This window comes from Ranitomeya variabilis, chromosome 1 (genome assembly GCF_051348905.1).
Source record: "Ranitomeya variabilis isolate aRanVar5 chromosome 1, aRanVar5.hap1, whole genome shotgun sequence".
NCBI classification, from domain to species: domain Eukaryota; kingdom Metazoa; phylum Chordata; class Amphibia; order Anura; family Dendrobatidae; genus Ranitomeya; species Ranitomeya variabilis.
Genome location: NC_135232.1, coordinates 419,171,157 through 419,194,394, shown reverse-complemented (window position 1 = coordinate 419,194,394; position 23,238 = coordinate 419,171,157). Strand labels below are relative to the sequence as shown.

Below are 23,238 nucleotides of genomic sequence, written 5' to 3'. Positions count from 1 at the left end.
TAATAAATAAATCTTGGTCAACTAGCCAGTGGAAAAAGGTAATTTTCAGAATTAGTACGGTATGTAACAGTGCATTATAACATTTTATTTTTTTGCTTTGTCCCAATTAATTTGTACAGCACTGTAGCAAAGCGGGGTTTGGTCTCCAAGCATAACAGGGGCTCTACCGGATTCAGTGATGCCAAAATGGCCTCCCTATGACCTAGGTTTTTGAGTTTCAGCTACCAGACCCAAGAGGAGAGAAACTAGGACAATCCCGGGCGCGGGAAAGGGCATGCAAGAACAAGTCATTAATTGCTCATGCGATACCCTGGCCCAGCGTTCTCTTCTAAGGAAGGTCACGCCGTTATATCGTGTTGGACAAGACCGGAAACACACCTCCCATGTGGCTGTGCAGCACCAAGGCCTAACATCCAACTTTACCAAAATAAGAAGTAAGAAATGACTTGTAGAATATATTACATATTAACAAAAAGGGGAGAAGCTCATATTGGAATCCCTTAATAACAAGTCAACAGATTTAACTTTTATATGTTATAAAATTGCTGTGGGGTATGTATTTCTAAATTATTGTCCCAAATCTGTTCAATCTCATATTGTAAGGTGTGCAGTGTGCACCTATGTTTGGTAAGGGTTACACCCAGGGAGTCACCTACTTTCTAACAGAAGGACAATCACACTTTAGCACAAGTCCCCCTGACATGATTCAACGCAGATGAGTTGGCATGCATCAGTGTCCCATTCCCTGATGACGCCGTATCTGCGGTGAAACATGTCAGGGGAACTTGTCTTCAAGTGTGATTGTCTTTCTGTTAGAAACAAGGTGACTCCCTGGGAGTAACCCTTACCAAACATAGATGCACACCTTACAATATGAGATTGAACAGATCAGGGACAATATGTTAGTATTAAACCACAGTAATTTTAAATCCTTCACGCCGCAGCCCATTTTCGTTTTTCAGGGGTTTTTTTTGCTCCCTTTCTTCCCAGAGCCATAACTTTTTTATTTTTCCATCAATATGGCCATATGAGGGCCTGTTTTTTTGTGGAACAACTTGTGCTTTTGAAAGACACCATTGCTTTTACCATAAAGTGTACTGGAAAACAGGAAACAAAAAAATCCAAGTGCGATGAAATTGCAAAAAAAAAAAAAAGTGCGATTCCACAATTGTTTTTTATTTTGTTTTTTACCATGTTCACCAAATGCTAAAACTGACGTACCACTATGAGTCTCCAAGTCATTACGGGTTTGTAGATACCAAACATTTCTAGGTTCTTCTTTATTTAACTGGTGAAAAAAATGCAGTTTGTTAAAAAATAATTGCGCAATTTTCCGAGACCCGTGGAGTCTCCATTTTTCGTGATCTGGGACCAGGTGAGGGTTTTTTTGGGGGGCGCTGAGCTGACATTTTCAATTACACCATTTTGGTGTAGAAACGATGTTTTTATCGCCCATTGTTGCAATGTTGCGGCGACAAAAAAAAACTTTCTGTTCTGGTGTTTTGACTTTTTTTCTCGTTACGCCGTTTACCGATCGGATTACTTCTGTTTATATATTGATAGTGCCTTTCTGAGAGCAGCGATACCAGGTTTGTGTTTTATTTTGAATGGGGCAAATGGGAGGGGGGGATTTATACTTTTAGATTGTTCATTTTTTTTTCAAAACTTTATTTTTATTTTACACTTACTTCAATAAGCTCCATGGGAGACTAGAGATCATCCAATCGCTTGTGCTAAACAGAGCAGGGCTTCAGCTCTGCTCTGTATAGCATATAGCTCACTTACTATGAGCGCCGACCTATGGGTGGCGCTCATAACAATACGGCAATGACAACCACAGGGGTCTCCTGCGGACCCCGGGTTGTCATGCCAACCCATCGGCTACCCGCAGCCATGTGATATGGGCGTTGATGCGCAGTATTAGTAATGTGCTTCCGGCGTGATCATGTTAAATGCCGCTGTCAGAGATTGACAGGGGCATTTAACATGCTAACAGCTGCAGGTGGATCGTGATTCCACCCACGTCTGTTAGGGGCACATGTCAGTTGTTGAAATCAGCTGTCATGCTGGAAAAGATGTGGGCTCAGCGCCAGAGCCCACAACAAAGGGGTAAACCCGACGGGTTAATTTAAAATTGAGAGACCACTGCAAAGTTTTCAGTTTGTCTGATTTTTCTCTTTTTAGGTATATTTTGAGTAAAATATAAATTGTTCTTTTATTCTATAAACTACTGACAACATGTCTCTAAAGTTCCAAGCAATACATTTTTTATTTATTTTCTGAAAATGAGAAATGATCAAAATAACAAAAAATGCATTGCTTGCAACCCTCAAATAATGCAAAAAAAAAAACCAAGTTCATAATCATTTAGAAACAACAATACTAATGTTTTAACTCAGGAAGTGTTCAGAAATCAGTATTTTGTGGATTAACCATGATTTTTAATCACAGCTTTCATGCGTCTTGGCATGCTTTCCACCAGTCTTTGACACTGCTTTTGGGTCACCTTATGCAACTCCTGGTACAAAAATTTAAGCAGTTCTTTGTTTGATGGCTTGTGACTATCCCAACTAAGTACAATTAAATTGATGAATGAGAAAAATGAAGGTGGACAGCAGCTAAAAGAACATTTCACGTTCAGTATGTTGGAGATGGAAGGCCACAGTCCTGTAACCATAACGGAGGAACAAACAGATATTACTACAGAAGAACAGCAAAATGATTCTTTACAATTAGATGATCTTGTCGAAGCTGCTTCACACCTCTTTCCTATTCATCACATGGGCTGTGTTGTGCACCTGCTGCAGCTGGCAATAAGAGATAGTCTGCAAGAGGGACATGCTGGAACTATGATTAGCAAAGTGAGGAAATTGGCTATTGCTGCCAGAACCCTTAAAATTGATTCCATCTTGAAGAGACATTCTGGAAAAGGGGCAATTGTGGATCAAGCCACTCTGTGGGTCAGCACCTATTTAATGATTGAGCGATTGCTTGAGCTGAAACCCTTCCTTGTAGATATGGCCAACCCTCAGGTAACACTACATGGAGGTCAATGGACACAGGTGGTTGAATTGAAGGCATTGCTTCATCATCCATTTAAAGTGACTAAAAAGTTACAAGCTGAGGATTTAACTCCAGGCATTTTTATAAAGGAGTGGAAGAACTTGTTGTTTGACTGTCCCAAAGAGGTTTAATCGCAGATGGCATTGCTGCTTCAATGAAAGGGAGACACTACTATTAGAAAATAAAATTCTTCTGACAGCTGTTTATGTGGACCAGAGTCATCGTATATTGCTGGATGATCAACAGCTTACTAAAGGAAAAACAGCTTTGATTGAGGTAGCAATTAGGATGAGTGGGCTACAGGATGGCCAACAGCGAAAGGACTTGGGTCCTGCCAGTGCTGCTGCCGATCCTTCATCCTCATCAGATGAGGAGTTTGATTTTGACAAGTATTTAAATGACATGGAGCAGGCAAAGCATTGCTGCAGGGAAAAAGATTCCACTCCCATAGAAAACAGATTGACCATATTTCAGCAAAATTTTTCACTTGCTCTCAAAAAAGAAGAGTTCAATCGTTCATCAAAACGCACTGTGCACGAGGCAATTCCTTTATACTCTGAAATTGTTAGAGTTGTTGCCCATGTGGTTACTGCTTTGCCACCAACCCAAGTTAGTGTAGAGAGGTTGTTCTCTAGCCTTAAAATAATTAGGTCAGATTTGAGGTAATCTATAAAGGAGGATCTGATGGAGGCGATACTATTTCTCAGAACAAATTCATATACTGCACAAATACTATTCAGTATGGTTTTGTTGAAAAAAACTGTTTTTCCAATTACTGCAGAGTGTATAATAAATGGTAAATATGCAAAGTTTTTTTTGTTCTAAAGTTGTATTCCAATAAATATATTTTATGTTCTATCTAAATGGCTTGATTATTGTATCATAATAAAGATTAAAAGCCTGATGTTATCATTTTACTACAGTAAATTTATCACAAACTTAAACATGAGCCATGTATGAGGGAGTCGGAGTCATGGGAATTGAGGAGTTGGAGTCGGAGGTTTGGCTTACCGACTCCACAGCCCTGGTTGTAATGGACTGCCGTCTTAGAAATTTTAAGGATGGAGGCAACATGATGCTCACTGTGTCCATCTGCTAGTAAAGCCAGAATTGAGCCCTTCTTTTCCTCACTGAAGACTTTTCTTTTCAACTACTTTGGCATGGTTAAAAGTTATCTTTTTATTCCTATTACTTTTGGGATATTACTAGTATTTGTTTTGCCATCCAGCTTGTCCTATTGCAAGATAATTGTGAACACCACAGCAGTGTTTTTTATACTTTTCTTCGTTAAATAAGATTTGGTTCAGATGATCACATAATTAGAAGCACATTAAGTAGAATGAGGTGTACTTTGGTTGGAATTCAAATGACACTGGAATGGAATGGCTGTCAGACATGTAGAGAAGCTGATTTTTATAACTGTGCAGTGGTCTCGTATATACAGCTCTGGCAAAAATTATCTTTCCCTCCCTTATGTTTTATCTTGCAGATAAGTTTCTAGTGGCTGGTATAGACTATTTGCACCCATCCTTCTGTGGTAATTTGAAAGACACTGGAGGGTGGAGGTGGGGGGAGCCTTTTAACCTCTCTGTGTTCCTGTATAGGTCAAGGAAGGTCTACTTTGTGTGTGCTGCCCGAGAGACTACCTGGCAATAGAATTACCTGTAGGTCTAATTTCCCTTTTTTGCGCAGTTTACAACTTTTTGAGATTATCTCTGTAGCCCTATCTTGGAGTGTTGTTCCTATATTAAAAAGCACTATATATAGTGTATTGCCTAGTGTGCTCTTAAGTCGATTAAATATATAATTTAACCTAGGGCTGCTCTTATTTCGATCCACAAATCCACACGTCCATGTACTTGGTTTAATGTCACATGCTGCTGGGGCTGGATTCTGACCTAATATAATCCCGGTAATGGACTGCGCCTATATCTAACGAGGAACTGGTGGTTTTCTTACCGAGCTAGCAGGGCTCTGTTTCACTGGTGCTAGTGAAAGGGGCTTCTCAGCCTGTCCGGGCTTTGAGCGTGTGTTGTGTTATGCAAGGCGGTCGCGTGGGCCACCCTCTCTCACTCATTGTGCCCATGTGGACAGGGGGAGTATATGTAAACTATGCCAAGCTGATACGACCAAATTCCCAGTGGGTGCGGAACAGCACATTGGTGAAAGTGTGGAGATCCGTATTGTGTGACTCATGAAGTATTAGTAATGTCAAATAACAAAAGACTGACTGGCACTTCCAAGCTAATGTGTATAGGTGCTTACTAGGAGTAGCCACCTCCATATACAATATACAAAAAAAGTTTTGTATCATGCTAAGGCATGTAGACATTGTGTAGAGAAGGTGGTCTCATGCTGCTGGGACCCTACGTGTCTAGTGTGAATACCTCTCTTAGGCTGAAGTCTGAATTCCTGGGTGAATGTGGATACCTCTCTCAGAAATCTTTATTTATGGGTAGGTAGGATCCTACCTACCCATAAAATTCACACTAGACGTGTAGGGTCCCAGTAGTGTGAGACCACCTTGTCATTGGTTGCTGGGCATGCATGAATTGGCCAAATTATGTGCTAAGTGTCTGAATGTATTCTTATTATCCAGAGCAGTATTGCTATACATATTTCATATACTCTATGTTTACATGCTTTAGCACAATAGAGTGCAACTTATTTTATATACTGTTTTAGTAACATCAGGCAGGGCTGTGAGGTGTAGTTCTTTACAGCAGCCATTACACATCACACTGGTAAAAGCTTCTTTTATTTAAAATAGTCTCTAGAGTCAGATTCTCCTGCAGATCAGTGTCCGGCCATAGGCCTAAATAGCTCATTTACATATAAGAAAAACCTGGATTTCTCTGGAATAAGACATCAAATTGCAGATATTAAGGTATCAAATTATTCAGCTTTCTGTGACCTACATGTCCATATAGACGGCTTAGGGGGGTTGACCCTAGTGACAGATACTCTAACATAACATACACACAGGTAATAGAAGTATGTCTTATGTAAAATTTACATATTACAAATGCACCCATTTTTTTTCTACCCATTTGCATGCCATTGACAGACTCAGTCCATAGAAGTGAATAGAGCCAAGTTCATACATGCGTACTTGTGAAGAAAGTAAACCGGATTAGATCTTAATTAGTTGGCCCGTTCTAAATTTTCACACATTGGTTGTCGGGGGCGCAGGCAATTTCAGGAAAATCAAGCTGGTCAAATGTAAATGTATTTAATCCCTTTCTGCCATCTGACGTACTATCCCATCGAGGTGACCTGGGACTTCATTCCCAGGGACGGGATAGTACGTCCTAGGCGATCAGCCGCGCTCACGGAGGGAGCGCGGCCTATTGCGGCCGGGTGTCAGCTGATTATCACAGCTGACATCCGGCACTATGTGCCAGGAGCGGTGACGGACCGCTCCCGGCACATTAACCCCCGGAACACTGTGATCAAACATGATCGCAGCGTTCCGGTGGCATAGGGAAGCATCGTGAAGGGAAGGGGCTCCCTCCGTGCTTCCCTGAGACCCTCAAAACAACGCGTTGTTCCGGGGGTCTCCTCCGTTCTCCTCCCTGCAAGCCCCCTCCAGGTCCTGCAGAGGTGGCTTACGAGCGCCTGAGAGCAGGAGCCAGCAAGCCTCCTGCACTGCCTGTCAGATCGCTGATCCGACACAGTGATGTATCTATGAGTCACTTGGCACTTTTTGTAATTTTGCTTTAAAAAATTCTCATGAGTTCCTGCACTTTGCAGTGAGTCACTATTTTTGTTATAAATATAGCACTGTGAATAATTATTTGTCTTATCAGCCTATATGAGCAAATTCTTTGCCATTATACTATGAGTAGTGGGTGGGGCTAGTACTCAGTTCAGATTAACTATGGGTTTTTGACGTTTTGTGCAATAGTTACTATATTATATAGTCTACCCAGGAATTACAATCTCTGTACTGATGTTAATTTAATTTTATTATATATGACATTTGCTTGGAGAGTAATGCAGGTGTGTGAGGCTACTTTGTATTGTATCCCCTCTACTCTTTAAATGTATTGTAACAATGTATGTTCAATAAAAGTTGTTGTAGTTTTTTCTACTTGGCATATGCTTCTGTTGTTTTGTAGGTATCTATATAAAATAGCTTTTATTGTATAAAATCGCCAAAACATAAAAAAAAATATATAAACGAGTTATCGCTCTAATCGTACTAACCCGAAGAATAAAGCTGCTTTATCAATTTTACCTAACGCGGTACGGTATAAACCCCCCCCCCCAAAAAAAAAAAAAGAAATTCATGAATTGCTGGTTTTGGTTCTTTCTGACTAACAAAAATCGGAATAAAATGCAATAAAAAAATGTCATGTGCCTGAAAATGGTACCAATAAAAACGTCAACTCGTCTCGCAAAAAACAAGACCTCACATGAGACTGTGGACCAAAATCTGCAAAAATTTTAGCTCTCAAAATGTGGTGACGCAAAAACTATTTTTTGCAAAAAAAAAGCGTATTTTAGTGTGTGACAGCTGCCAAACATAAAAACCCGCTATAAATAGTAAATCAAACCCCCCTTATCACTGTCTTAGTTAGGGAAAAATAATAAATTAAAAAGTATTTATTTCCATTTTTCCATTAGGGTTAGAGTTGGGGCTAAAGTTAGGGTTGGGGCTAAAATTAGGGATAGGGTTGGGATTACGTTTACGGTTGGGTTAGGGGTGTGTTGGGGTTAGGGTTATTTTAGGGTTAGGGGTGTGGATATGGTTGGGATTAGGGTTAGGGGTGTGTTGGGGCTAGGGTTGGAGTTAGAATTGGGTGGTTTCCACTATTTAGGCACATCAGGGGCTCTGCAAATGCAACGTGACACCTGCAGACCATTCCATCAAAGTCTGCATTCCAAAACGCCACTTCTTCCCTTCCGAGCCCCGACGTGTGGGGTATTAGCGTACTCAGGACAAATTGAACAACTTTTGGGGTCCAATTTCTCCTGTTACCCTTGGGAAAATACAAAACGGGGGGCTAAAAAATCATTTTTGCGGAAAAAAGTCATAGTTACTCACCGATAACGGTGTTTCTCAGAGCCCATGACAGCACACCAGAGAGAGGGGATCCGCCCTTCAGGGACAGGAAACCTACAGGATAAAAGGGCGGTACCTCTCCCCTGCATCAGTTTTGTTTACAGAGCATCGGAGGTCCTCCAGGTTAGTTACAAGAACAGGAAAAGTACAATTTATCATATTGCTTAACAGGTAAACACCGTGTCTATATAAAAAGGCACTTCACACAAAATAATGTGCTCACCGCACACGTGATGAGGGGGGGAATAAGTAGGTGCTGTCATGGGCTCTGAGAAACACCGTTATCGGTGAGTAACTATGACTTTCTCAGTCGCCCATGACAGCACACCAGAGAGAATTGCAGAGATATATTGGTTAGGGAGGGACCACAGCCTGTAGAACCCTTCTTCCGAAGGTTAGGTCAGACGAGGAGGCTAGGTCTAGGCGATAGTGTCTGAAAAAGGTTGAAGGTGAAGACCAGGTGGCCGCCTTACAGATTTGGTCTAATGGTACCTCTGACCTTTCGGCCCAGGAGGTCGCCATAGCCCTTGTAGAGTGAGCCTTCAGTCCCTGTGGGACGGCGTTCCCGGTGGATGAGTAGGCCAAGGCTATTGCGTCTGTTACCCATCGTGCTATAGTGCTCTTAGAAGCTTTGAGTCCTTTCCTAGGCCCCTGGAAACAGATAAAAAGAGACCCTTCCTTCCTACACTGTTGGGTGGATTTAATATATTGGATTAGACACCTTCTCACATCTAGTGTGTGGAATTTTTCTTCTTTCCTATTTTTAGGGTCTGGACAGAAGGAAGGAAGGATTATTTCCTGGGACCTGTGAAATATGGATGCTACTTTGGGTAGATAGGCAGGGTCTGTTTTTAGTACAACCTTATCATCCAGGATTTGTGTAAAGGGAGGGCTTGCGGACAGGGCTTGGAGATCACTTATTCTGCGGGCCGATGTCAGGGCTATTAGGAGGGCAGTTTTGAGTGATAGAATCCTAAGAGGTATTGACTCTACAGGTTCAAACGGGGGTTCTGTCAGGGCTGACAAGACCAGGTTCAAGTCCCAAGTTGGTAATTTTTTTACTGTTACAGGTTTAGACCTTGCGGCTGCTCTGATAAACCGCATCACCCAAGGGTTTGCTGCTATGTTTTCGCAGTACAGTGCTCCTAGAGCTGATATTTGTACTTTTAAGGTACTTATTGAAAGGCCCAGGTCTAACCCTTTTTGTAGAAATTCTAGTATTTCAGTCACTGGAACCCCGTCTTGTAACCTGACCCCGGAGGAGGATAAAAATTTTTGCCAAGTTTTACCATATATTTTTGTGGTCACTGGTTTTCTACTTTTCATTAGTGTAGAAACTAGTTTGCTAGAAAAACCTCTATCCCTCAATAGTGACCTCTCAAATTCCACGCTGTTAAGTGGAGATTCTCTGACTGGGGGTGGAACACCGGTCCCTGAGACAGAAGGTCCGGAAGATCCGGAAGGACCCAGGGATCTGTGATCGATAGCATCCTCAGCCAGGAGAACCAGGCCCTTTTGGGCCAGAAGGGGGCTATTAGGATAAGTCTGGATTTGTCCTGCCTGATTTTTCGCAGAACTGCTGGGATGAGGATGATGGGAGGAAATGCGTATGCAAGAGTGTGTGTCCAGGGAATCGTAAATGCGTCTACTGCCCGAGGATTTCCTCTGGGATCTAAGGAGCAAAAGGTTTTCACCTTCTTGTTGTGCCTGTTTGCAAAGAGGTCTATTACAGGGATGCCCCATAAGTCTGTGATTTTTTTGAAGATTCCCTGATTCAAGGACCATTCCCCTTGTTTTAGTTGGGTACGACTTAGAAAGTCCGCTTCCTGGTTCTCTACCCCTTTTATGTGTAGGGCTGATATGGATAGAAAACTGTTCTGTACTAGGCTGAGAATTTCGGAGGTAGTTTCCATTAGTGTTTGAGACCTGGTACCCCCCTGGTGATTCAAGTAAGCTACAACTACTTTGTTGTCTGAAAAAATTCGGACGTGATGCCCTTGTAATTCTCTTAGGAAAAAACGTAGTGCATGATTCACCGCTCTCAGCTCTTTTTGGTTTGAGGAAGTCTCGAGTTCCTGACTTGACCACACCCCCTGAGCGACTTTGTTGTTCAGGTGAGCCCCCCACCCTGTGGGACTTGCGTCTGTTGTTACTATCTGAGGGTTCTCTATTACCCATGGAATCCCTTTTGATAGATTGGTGGGATTTAACCACCAGTTTAGGGAATGAATAACAGGCGAACTTAGAGTCATGCGACCCTCTAACCGACCTCTCAGTAAACTCTGGTTTTTTAAAATGTCCCACTGGAGGGGTCTCGTGTGGAGCTGCGCCCACTGAACTGCTGGAAGGCAAGCAGAGAGGGACCCTAGTAACGACATCGCCTTCCTCAGAGACATGGATGGTTTTGAGCAAGCTTCCGACACTAGATGTAATATCTTTTGTCTTTTCTGAACTGGGAGGCGACATTCTTGGGAACTTGAGTCCAAAGTGAGACCCAAAAATTCCTGAACCCTGGTTGGTTCCAGTTTTGATTTTTGAAGGTTCACCAACCAGCCTAGTTTTTCCAAAATGTCTATCACTCTTTGGCAATGCTGACTGCAGAGTTGGGCCGAGCTGCTGACAATCAAAAAATCGTCCAAATATGGAACGATTAAGATGTCCTCTTCCCTTAGATGTGCCATCATCTCTGCTACCAATTTGGTGAAGATGCGAGGTGCGATTGATATGCCAAAGGGAAGGGCTCTGTATTGGTATTCCCTTATCTGCCCTTTCATGACCACTGCCAGTCTGAGGAATTTTTGAGAATTCTTGTGGATGGGGACGTGATAATACGCGTCGCTGAGATCTAGAACTACCATGAAACAGTTCGGAAACAGGTTTTTTATTGTCGACTTTATTGATTCCATTTTGAATCGTTTGTTTTTTACGTAAGTGTTTAATTTCCGTAAGTTTATTATGGTCCGGAAGGACCCGTCTGGTTTGGGAACCAGAAATAATGGGGAGTAGAAACCTTTCTTCCTCTCCAGAGGGGGAACTTCCAGAATGACATTTTTGTCCAATAATTTTAGGATTTCGAGTTCTAGAGCTTCTTGTTGTTGGGGAGAAGACCTCGGTGAAGTTACTACATAATGTCGGGGGGGTAGGGAAAAAAATTCTATTTGAAGACCCGCGTGTATTAGATTTAGTATCCAGGGGCTGGTAGTGATTTTTTCCCAGGCCGGGAGGAATTGAGACAACCTCCCTCCCACCCTGGGGGAGATGTCACTTAGGGGGGGGTTTCTTATCTCGTGGGGAACTACCGAAGAGGAACCCCCTTTCTCTTCTTTTCCCATCATCCCAGCGGTTTTGTTCTCTTGGCGGTCTTCTTCTAAAGAATTTCCTACTCCGAAAAGGCCGTTTATTGAACGTTTGAGGTAGGATGGGGAACCCTTTCTTTTTATCACCTGCTTTTTGCAGGATGTCGTCTAGAGTCTCTCCAAAGAGAAACTTGCCCTCACACGGAATAGAACACAGTTTGTGTTTAGTTTGTAAATCTCCTGGCCAGCTTTTGAGCCACAGGGTTCTGCGTGCGGCATTCGAGAGGGCTGCAGATTTAGACGTTAATTTAATCGAATCAGCAGACGAATCGGCTAGAAATGCCGCAGCACCTCTAATCATGGGAATAGAGTCTAACACCTTATTTCTGGGTACCCCATCCCTCAGTTGTTTCTCTAAGTTGTCAACCCAGATCATAAGGGAGCGTGACGTGCAAGCCGCTGCTATGGCCGGTCTCAGGCATCCCCCCGCCGACTCCCAGGCACCTTTGAGAAAGGTGTCGGCTCTCTTGTCAAGAGGATCCTTTAGGGTTCCCATATCTTCAAATGGTAACGCGTATCTTTTTGAGGCTTTAGCTACCGCGACGTCGAGTTTGGGAGCTTTATCCCATGAAGAGGAGGATTCCTCTTCAAATGGATATTTTCTTTTAATAGAGGGAACTGATGCATTTTTCCTCTCTGGTTTTTCCCACTCTCTTTTGATTAAGGTTTGTATATTTTCATTTAGGGGAAAAACTTTTCTCTTTTTTTGGCATAGTCCTCCGAACATGACATCCTGAACGGTTTTGTCAGGACGAGGGTCCAATACACCCATTGTCGACCTCACTGCTTTAACAAGGCCGTCGACCTCGTCTAAGGGAAAACAATGACGACCTCCCCTTTCGTCATCTGAAGAAGAGAAGGAGGAGTCCTGTGTATCTGAGTTTACGACATCAGAGCTGGAGGAATCGGAGTTCCTATAGGGATTAGGTTTTTCTTTACTGACTTTCTTTCCTCCTTTAAGGGTTTTAAAAACAGACTCTACCTCTGTTTTGATTACGGAGCGTAACTCAGAGGCAAAGTTTGGTGTCTCCTCGCAGAGGACTTGACCAATACACGAATCACATAACTTTTTATCCCAAGATTGCGGTAATTCTATATCGCATAATGGGCAGGTTCTGTGCTTTGTTTTTGCCGTTCTCTTCCTTGCCTAGGATAAAGGAGAAGAGGGACCCCAGTTACAAACAAATGAGCTTTCACGAAGATCACTCACCAATCAGACGCAGCCACAGGTACCGGTTCTGGAGGAGGGGTAGGATCTTGAAGTGAGAGATCCGTAGATGGTAGCTGATTCACCACACTGGAACTCTTGCTACGTTGCGTGGAATGGCTACCAGACCGAGAACTCCGGGTGCCCGCAGAGGTTCGCTTCTTCTGTGCGTCCGGTTTCGGTCGTTGATGGTGGCGCTGCTGCTGCTGCGGTGGCGGCGGCTGGAGCTGCTGGTCGCTGTCTTCCATGGCTCTATTAGCTTGGGACGGCATGCAGCAAGGAGTTCCCTATGCGCGCCCTCTTTTAAACAGAGCGCTTCTTAATAGCCCCTCCTCTGTGGCTGCGTGAAGGAGGAAGCGTCCTTTTTTTTTTTTTTTTTTTTCCTCTGACATGCTACTGCGCATGCGCGCGCCGTCAGGGACCCGGAAATGAAGCAATCCAGTTCCGGGGCAGCGCCATCTTGGTGCACCTTAGTTACAGCGCTGCCCCCGAACCGGAAGCCACATATTACCTCCGGTGCGGCGCCATTTTGGAAACGCCGGCGTCCTGAGTGGCAGAGTGTCGGGAGCCCCAGCCTCCTATCCGGAGTGGCGGCTACACTTCCTCCCGCTCACGCTGACGGCCCGTCGGTCGCAGCCGTGGCGGCTTCGGACACCGCACCAGCCGTGGCAGGGGCCTCCCCGCTGCCAGGACTCGGACTGGCCGGCTCCGGATTCCAGGCTTCTTCACGGTTCCAGCTTCTCAGGTACCGTCCAGAAGGTTCCCCGTCAGGGACAGGAAACCAAACTGATGCAGGGGAGAGGTACCGCCCTTTTATCCTGTAGGTTTCCTGTCCCTGAAGGGCGGATCCCCTCTCTCTGGTGTGCTGTCATGGGCGACTGAGAAAAAAGGATTTTTTTATTTTCATGGCTCTGCATTATAAACTTTAGTGAAACACTTGGGGGTTCAAAGTTCTCACAATACATCTAGATAATTTCCTTTGGGGGTCTAGTTTCCAATATGGGGTCACTTGTGGGGGGTTTCTACTGTTTAGGTATATCAAGGGCTCTGCAAAAGCAACCTGACGCCCGCAGACCATTCCATCAAAATCTGCATTCCAAAACGGCGCTCCTTCCCTTCCGAGCTCTGCCATGCACTCAAATGGTGGTTCCCTCCACATATGGGGTATCAGCGTACTTAAGACAAATTGCACAACAACTTTTGGGGTCCAATTTTTCCGGAAACCCTTAGGAAAATAAAAAATTGGGGGCGAAAGGATCATTTTTGTGGAAAAAAAATGATTTTTTTATTTTTCACGGCTTTATATTATAAACTATAGTGTTACAAATTGGGGGTTCGAGGTGCACACCACACATCTAGATAAGTTCCTTAGGTGGTCTAGTTTCCAAAATGGGTTCACTTGTGGGAGGTTTCCACTGTTTAGGCACATCAGGGGCTCTCCAAACGCGACATGGCGTCTGATCTCAATTCCAGCCAATTCTGCGTTGAAAAAGTAAAATGGTGCTCCTTCCCTTTCAAGCTCTGCCAGGCGCCCAAACAGTGGTTTACCCCCACAAATGGGGTATCAGCATACTCAGGACAAATTGCACAAGTTTTGGGGTCCAATTTCTCCTGTTACCCTTGGGAAAATAAAAAATTGGGGGCGATAAGATCATTTTTGCGAAAAAAAAATATGATTTTTTTATTTTTACGGCTCTACATTATAAACTTCTGTGAAGCACTTGGGGGTTCAAAGTGCTGACCACACATCTAGACTTTCCAAAATGGTGTCACTTGTGGGGAGTTTCTACTGTTTAGGCACATCAGGGGCTCTCCAAATGTGACATGGCATCCTATCTCAATTCCAGCCAATTTTGCATTGAAAAGTCAAATGGCGCTCCTTCCCTTCCGAGCTCTGCCATGCGCCCAAACAGTGGTTTCCCCCACATATGGGGTATTGGCGTACTCAGGACAAATTTTACAATAACCTTTTGGGTCCAATTTCTCCTATTACCCTTGGTAAAATAAAAACAAACTGGAGCTGAAGTAATTTGTTTGTGAAAAAAAATTAAATGTTAATTTTTTTTTTTTTAAATTCCAAAAATTCCTGTGAAACACCTGAAGGGTTAATAAACTTCATGAATGTGGTTTTGAGCACCTTGAGGGGTGCAGTTTTTAGAATGGTGTCACACTTGTGTATTTTCTATCATATAGACCCCTCAAAGTGACTTCAAATGTGATGTAGTCCCTAAAAAAAAATGGTGTTGTAAAAATGAGAAATCGCTAGTCAACTTTTAACCCTTACAACTCCCTAACAAAAAAAATACTGGTTCCAAAATTGTGCTGATGTAAAGTAGACATGTGGGAAATGTTACTTATTAAGTATTTTGTGTAACATATCTCTGTGATTTAAAGGCATAAAAATTCAAAGTTGGAAAAATCCAAAATTTTACCACTAACATGAAGTACAATATGTCATGAGAAAACATTCTCAGAATCACTAGGATCCGTTGAAGCGTTCCAGAGTTATAACCTCATAAAGTGACAGTGGTCAGAATTGTAAAAATTGGCCCGGTCATTAATGTGCAAACCATCTTTGGGGGTAAAGGGGTTAATGAGAAGATGAACACAGAGAGGCATGTGTCTCACTGACACACACACATATTTATATATATATATATATATATATATATATATATATATATATATATATATATATATATACACACACAGCAGCACATGTGCATGAATCTGGGCCATGTGAAAACACAAAGACTCAATATGAATTATAATTCTCAAAAATAATTTTCATAAATTTTTTAAAAAATGTTTTTTTTCATAAAACTTACAGTAATAGATGAAATGAAGATTGGCCAATTCATGTGTACACATCAACCACGGCAAGGTGATCTCCGTCTGATGGGTCCTACTCTACCGTACATGCCACCCTTGGGCCACCAGCCTACAACTATGGACAAAACATGTCACTCTCGGGCTAAACCTACAATTTCTGGGCAGGTAGAGCTGATTACCGCCACCTGCAAGGTCAATGGGAGGAGTGCAAGATCAGTCTGGAGGCATCCAGCATCCAGTGACTAAATAGAGAAAACAAAAAAACAATCAGCACTCCTAATGTGAACACGTGCACGCTGCTAAACTGCATCATATACAGTACATAAAAAAAGAACACAGCAGCACATGTGCAGTTTTTTGTTGAAGGGCAATACACAGACTAGAACTGTGCCTTGGGATCTTGGGTGCTCCTCAGAAAAAACACGTGAATACTGTCCATCAAAAGAAAGAAAAATAGGTAGCACTCACCGATCCTTAAAACTTATCCTTTATTCAGTTACGATTAAAAAATCTTCATGGCCCGGGAGTGTGATGGCAGGCATGTGCAGGTGCGGACGACGGCTGTTTCGCGCTGATGTAGCGCTTCTACGGGGCCAATTGATTGGGAATATTTTTTTATTTAAAAAAAATAATAATATCTGCAGATTATTTTACCTTTTTTTCCCTACGGTTGGTTTTTTGTTTTTCAATTTTTGCCAGGTTGTTTCCTCCAATCTCTCCCGTCGGGAAACAATGTACAGTCTGAGTTATGGCAACGCTGCAGTTTTTTACTTGGAACCAGAGGTGACTCCAGGTCACCAATAAGCTGCAACCTTAGAAGGAAGATAGACTTTTCAACGACTGTCCACTAATATGGAAAATCTGATAGTACAGGTTCTGAACTGTCCCTTTTAGGCTGCATTCATTTATACCTTCAATTTTAAAGCTGAAGACTTAAACAGGTAAAGTTTTTCTTTTATTCCACTTCCACATATGTAGCAAATATTTTATATGTACCTGCCTGAAATCGCCCTGGGCAAGGGGTCGGCAAGCTGGAAAGCCCCCAAGGCAAATGTTAGGATTTGTTTCAGCCTTGGTATTGTGCTTTGGGGTAGTGTGGTGCCACCTGCAGGTCATTTTTCCTTATTGCAGTTTTATGAAAATTAATGTTTAAAATGTATTTTGTGATAATATCGTGGATGTGTGGTTTGTTTGGCTATTTTCTTGCTGAAGGGGGCAAGTTTACCTTTCAAATGGTGTATCATTTGTATCTCTGTTCATACTGCACACACACACACACACACACACAAAGTAATCACCGAAAAAGAGTGTTTTGAAATAATATAGAAGAATTACCCAGACGGCTATTTTTTAGCAAACCAAGAAGAATATGGTGTTATCTATACTTCGGCTTGTGCAAGCCTGTAATGGTGACTTGTAGAAAAAATGCAATGTTCCAGCTCAATAAAATATAAACAGTTTATTGGAAAAAAAAATGTTTAAGTTAAAATGCAAATTGCAAAAGAAATTATACAAAAAGTGCTCCTAATACATCACCATGGCCCCAGTGGGTAAAGCAACGCGTTTCGACTGTACCGCGGTCCTTGTCAAAGCTTAACTACCCAGATTACAATGAAAATATATAAAGGAACCTAAAACCAATCAAATTAAAGAACATAATCACATGATCGAAGGTCCTGTTCATGAAAAGAGTGTATAACAGAAAAAAAAAAAATGAACAAAAACAAATAAGAAAAGGGAAAAACCATAATGCCGAAACAAAGAAATTAATTAAGAAATGACAAAATATTACAATAAATCAATAATGAAACATGATTTTGTTTCTTTTGTTGAGGCCGTCTGGAAACCTGGTTCCAAGATTGAATATCCAGTAAGCCTCTCTGGTAAGCAGAGTCCTGCCAATGTCACCGCCGCGAGAAGGTTTTCTGATTTTTTCTATACCTGTAATTTTCAAAGAACTGATATTACGTGCATGATGTTCAATAAAATGTTTGGACAAAGAAGAAATGCTGCGGGTATTATTACTGATATTATGAATATCGTATAAATGCTCAGAGATACGAGTTTTTAATTTACGGGTAGTGCACCCCACATAAGATTTGCGGCATATAACACAATCTATCTTATACACAACATATCGAGTGTTACAATTGATATATTGTTGAATATTAAAAGTTGAAGTATTGTTATGATTGGTAAATGTTTTGTGATAACCATTTGTTTGCATGTGGAACAAATGGTAGTGCCACATTTGTAATTGCCTTTGCAATCAAGCCAGGTACCCATTTTCTTATCAGTAGACGTAAACATACTAGGTGAAAGAATGTTGCCTAATGAGGGTGCCCTTCGTGCAACAATATTACATCCACCTTGTAAAATCTTGGCTAGGACTGGATCTTCGTATAAAAGGGGAATATACTTGTTAATATTTTTGATGTCCTGAAATTGTGGACTATATTGAAGACACACAAATGGTCTGTTAGAAAATTGGTTAGTCCGTTCAATATTGTTATTATTGTTTGAAAAAATTAAATCATGTTGTTTTTTATTCTGTACAATATGGTGCGCTCTATTTAACATCCAATTGGGATATCCTCTTTTATGAAATTTATTTCTAGAATTGACCAAGTCATTTTTGAGTTCATTATTGTTATTACAATTGCGTTTGAGCCTTATAAATTCTCCCACAGGAATAGATTTCACTGTGTGCCTAGGATGACTACTATGAGCATGTAAAATAGAGTTACCTGATGCTGGTTTGAAATATGTTTAGTAGAGATATATTGGTTAGGAATGCCCATTAATTGCAAATCTAAAAATGAAATATTAGTTTTATCATGAACATAAGTAAACATGATATTATAATCATTACTATTGATGTAGCCAACAAAGGAATGTATGGCAGATACATCGCCGTCCCATATAATCAATGTATCGTCGATGTATCTGCCATACCAAAAAATATGAGAAGAAAACTGACTATCAGATGTGAACAAAAAATCATATTCCCACTTGCGTTGAGAAACACGTGATGGTGTCTCCGCAGCTACTCTACATGCATTTGCATATTCCCACTTGGCCATAACTAAATTTGCAAGAGACGGTGAAAACTTGGCACCCATTGCCACACCAGTGTATTGCAAATAATAATCACCATCAAAGAAAAAAATATGAGTCAAAAGAAAAGAGGTAACCTGTAAAATATATTTTCATTATATTCTGGGTAGTTAAGCTTTGACAAAGACCACGGGTACGGTCGAAACGCATTGCTTTACCCACTGGGGCCATGGTGATGTATTAGGAGCACTTTTTGTATAATTTCTTTTGCAATTTGCATTTTAACTTAAAACATTTTTTTTCCAATAAACTGTTTATATTTTATTGAGCTGGAACATTGCATTTTTTCTATCTTCCAAAGTCTTGTCAGGATCTGGTTCCGTGCTCTCTACAAAACGGTGAGCTGGCTTTGCTTTTTCTTTCACGTTGCTTATGGTGACTTGTAAGCTGATATTTCACATAACATAGTGTACGCTTATGTCTAGTGATTTTTGCGGATATGCTAGTTATGCATTGTATTAGGGAGCCAGTTTGTTGACTTCAAAAGCAGAGAGGGAAAAACTATGCAAATAGATTAAATGATAAACTAATACTACTTGATCTCATCACCATTGTGCCTTTTATCTTGATGCTGGACTGCAGGACACTGGGTAAATCTAAAAATAGGTTACATGCCTTTGTATAAAGAGACTCAGAGACAGAGTGAGAGACAGCCAGATTCTGCCAAGACGTGTACATCCAAAGGACCAGAGACTGGACAGCAGCCAATGTCATGGCACCATCATGAGGGACACAGATCTATCATTCTACAGGAAACAACTTAGAGGATTTCGGCTCCGGTTGGAAGAATGCAGATCTGGTCCATTGACCATCGCTGAACCATGGATATGTTTGGAGAAAGCCAGGATTGGGACCCGCTGGTCGCCTGGCTTCATGGAGATGTTCGGATAAGCCAGGTTGTGACTCTCGTGTCAACTGGCCTTGTACCTCGTATGGATTCAACGGACTGTCATCTACGCTTGTTGTTACCTCCTCTCTGTGCTTGTACCACAGGTGGGAAAGCTGACCCTTGGAGCTTTGATGTAACATCTGCCATTATCCCGGCAGGTCAGCGGAAGGGTGAAACTCTAATGTGCACCATCTTGGGGAGTTTTGCTGGGACCGTTCTATGTGCTATCTGCCACTTTTGTGGTTCAATAAAGCATTGCCACACTTTTACCCTCACCCTGTGTTATCTGAGTAGCCTTATGCCCAAGTTAACGGGAGAGCGGGCGTTAGGCGCGACGATCCCTGGTACATGTGGTTACGGCTACAGTACTCCTCTATTAACACATGATTTTGGGACCATCATCCTTGGGTTTGGTCGGAGTCCAAATAGTTGAAGCCCAATTAATGTTACATCTATCACCAATCATGTGAATGCAAAATTAATTTATTTACTGGAAAAATCCCTTTAGTCTCACCATTTCATAGTGGAAGGTCTCCTGACGGAAGGCTCGATCGACTATCAATTGTTGACGTCTTTCATTGATTTTTCTCCGAACACTAAGGGGCAAAAAAAAGCATAAATAAGTTGTTATTTTTTAGGTCATTTATCAGGAGTTATATGGTGGCTTTCACTGTAAAAAAATAAATAAATAAATAAATTAAAAAAAAGTTTATTTTTAACATACAAGAGACATAGAACCAAATTGAACTAGTTGAGATAATATTTTTATTTGAAAATACATCGAAGTAATGCTGTAATATAGAAACAACGATCCAAGTTGGTGCGAGATTTTGGCGAGTGCTGTGTATGTATCTTTACTGTGGTTTCTACTAAAGCTATGTATACACATGTCCAAAAGCAAACATGAAAATGTCAGAGATATCCACTTACACATCCATAGGCAATTGCATAAAAGGGAACTGGACATGTTCAGAAACCCTAATTGCTTGCAGATATAGGGTTAGTCTGCAGGAAAATAGCCCGAAAATCCTGCCTTAATGGAAGCACGGCTATGGGAGAAAAAGGGAATTAGACCTGTGGGTAATTCCTCCGGACAGCACACAGGAAGTAGTCCTTCCTTGACCTAAACAGGGACAGGATCACAGAGAGGTTAAAAGGACCCTCCACCCTCTGGTGTCTTTCAAATTACTACAGAAGGATGGGTGCAAATAGTCTATAGAAGCCAATAGAAACTCATCTGCAAGATAAAACATAAGGTAGGGAAGTAATGATGCTGTCCTGGGCACTACCTGGAAACCAAATTAATGGTAGGTCTAATTCCCCTTTTCCAGTACGTCCCTCCAGACAGCACACAAGGAGTAGTGCCAGAGAAATAGTACAAAAGGTGGGTACAGAAGCACAGAAGGACCATAGTCCATGGCAAGAACTAGACAAGATAAAGACCCATAACACCCTGAAACAGCAAAACCCTGATAATCCAGGTTGGAAGGATAAAATCTTTGGAAAGATAAATGACAGTAGTGTCTGATATACAGTACATGCATAATGCCAAATATTCAGCACAAACGTGGTAGATCAATCATTATACGTCAGAAACCAGTTAGAGTGTGACACTCCACTATCGTAACACACCACCAATAAATAATGAGCAGAGGCCCCAGGCCAGAGCCGAGCTCCCAGTCGTGAGGCGCCAGGCCAGAGCCGAGCTCCCAGGCATGAGGCGCCAGGCCAGAGCCGAGCTATCAGGCATGAGGCGCGGTGAGGCGCCAGGCCAGAGCCGAGCTCCCAGGCGTGAGGCGCCAGGCCAGAGCCGAGCTCCCAGGCGTGAGGCGCCAGGCCAGAGCCGAGCTCCCAGGCGTGAGGCGCCAGGCCAGAGCCGAGCTCCCAGGCGTGAGGCGCCAGGCCAGAGCCGAGCTCCCAGGCGTGAGGCGCCAGGCCAGAGCCGAGCTCCCAGGCGTGAGGCGCCAGGCCAGAGCCGAGCTCCCAGGCGTGAGGCGCCAGGCCAGAGCTGAGCTCCCAGGCGTGAGGCGCCAGGCCAGAGCCGAGCTCCCAGGCGTGAGGCGCCAGGCCAGAGCCAAGTTTCCAGGTGTGAGGCGCCAGGCCAGAGCATTTGTGAATATAGGTTAAACCTTGTTTTTGAGTGGTACATCTCAATTAACAGGCTGACCCTTCCTGAAGGAGCCAATTAATTCACAATGAAGTGCAGCTTGAGAGCAGTGTCCATATGCGAGAAAAAGTGCTGCATTAATACGATATACCCTCCTATAGATGGAGTAGTCAGACTAAGCCTGGTCTGGCGAAATAATAGTGGAAACATCTGAGTGTTATTCAACCCAAAATGCAGAAAAACATGAGGCCACAGCATAAGTTAAAACTCTGAATCCCCAATCATGAGGCCCTGTGCAGCTAAACCCTGAAAACAACCGAAGACCAGTGGCCATGACATGAGGCAACAAACTGAAATCAAACCATGAGACTTAGGCCAGGCATACCGCTTAACTTTAACTCAGAGGCCCAGCTTCTGAACCTGAAGCAAACTGTCAACACCTGAGGACCAAGGCCCAGCATCAGCATAAGGGCATGTGACTAGTATCAGACCAGAGGCCTAGTCCATCAAGACAACATTCACTTAGGGCACTTACCTGGCTGCCTCCATACCATACCGTTGCTTCATCCCTTCTGTCCACCTTATAACTTTCGCCTCAGGATATACTTTAGAGCAGAGGTGTCAAACTGCATTCCTCGAGGGCCGCCAACAGGTCATGTTTTCAGGATTTCCTTAGCATTCCACAAGGTGCTGGAATCATTCTGTGCAGGTGATTAAATTATCACCTGTGCAATACAAGGAAATCCTGAAAACATGACCTGTTGGCGGCCCTCGAGGAATGCAGTTTGACACCTCTGCTTTAGAGGAACAGGGAAATCAGGTAATGCTGAAAAGCCTCCATGGAGGGAAGCAGCATCACAACCAGGAATGCTGCATTATTGCCGATGGTGCACGAGCTGGTTGATGGCTGAGGGACCTCTGCTCTAGAGCGGTGTCAGCCTTGGACCCCTCCCTTGACAGACGGAAGGCCGTGACCCACCCCCCGATTCCACCTGAGTCCATTCAATGAAGTTCCACAGGATAAAATATCTTCACTCTACGAGCAACTTTGATGTGACTATCAGTGTTCCCCAACTCCAGTCCTCAAGAGTAGAGTTGAGCGAATTTCTTCGGGTCCCCGCTTATTCGGCAAGCTATAGCGCTTACTGAATAAGCTGCAGAGGGAACCAGGATACATGGAGCGCGCCGGCTGATCAGCGTCGCAGCTGTGTCACTGTAACAGCACATGCATGGAGAGCCCAACTCACAGGCTCTCCATGCATGTGCTCTAACAGTGACACAGCCGCAACACATGCAGATGCTGCGCTGATCAGCTGGCACGCTCCATGTATCTGGGTTCCCTCTACCGCAAAGGCTTGCTGAATAAACGGGGACCTGAAGAAATTCGCCGAACTCTACTCAAGAGCAACCAATAGGTAATCTTTTCAGAATTTCTATAGTATTGCCCAGGTGAAAATTGCATCACCTGGACAGGCAAGAATTCCATCACCTGTGAAATACTAAGGAAATCGTGAAAACATGACCTGTTGGTGGCTCTTAGGGACTGGAGTTACGGAACACTACACTGTTGGCATGTTCACACGTATGCGTTTTTGGTGC

At 42.8% G+C, this 23,238-nt stretch overlaps 1 protein-coding gene across 5 annotated transcripts in view; it reads right to left on the bottom strand.

Annotated features, from left to right (window-relative positions):
- SNAPC3 (small nuclear RNA activating complex polypeptide 3) overlaps window positions 1-23,238 on the bottom strand; it is a 132,678-nt gene that overhangs the window by 39,886 nt on the left and 69,554 nt on the right. For all 5 annotated transcript variants that reach the window (XM_077249245.1, XM_077249246.1, XM_077249244.1 and 2 more), the window contains one exon: window positions 20,047-20,128. In XM_077249245.1, the coding sequence (XP_077105360.1) occupies window positions 20,047-20,128 (82 nt within the window). The remainder of the gene's footprint in view (window positions 1-20,046; window positions 20,129-23,238) is intronic.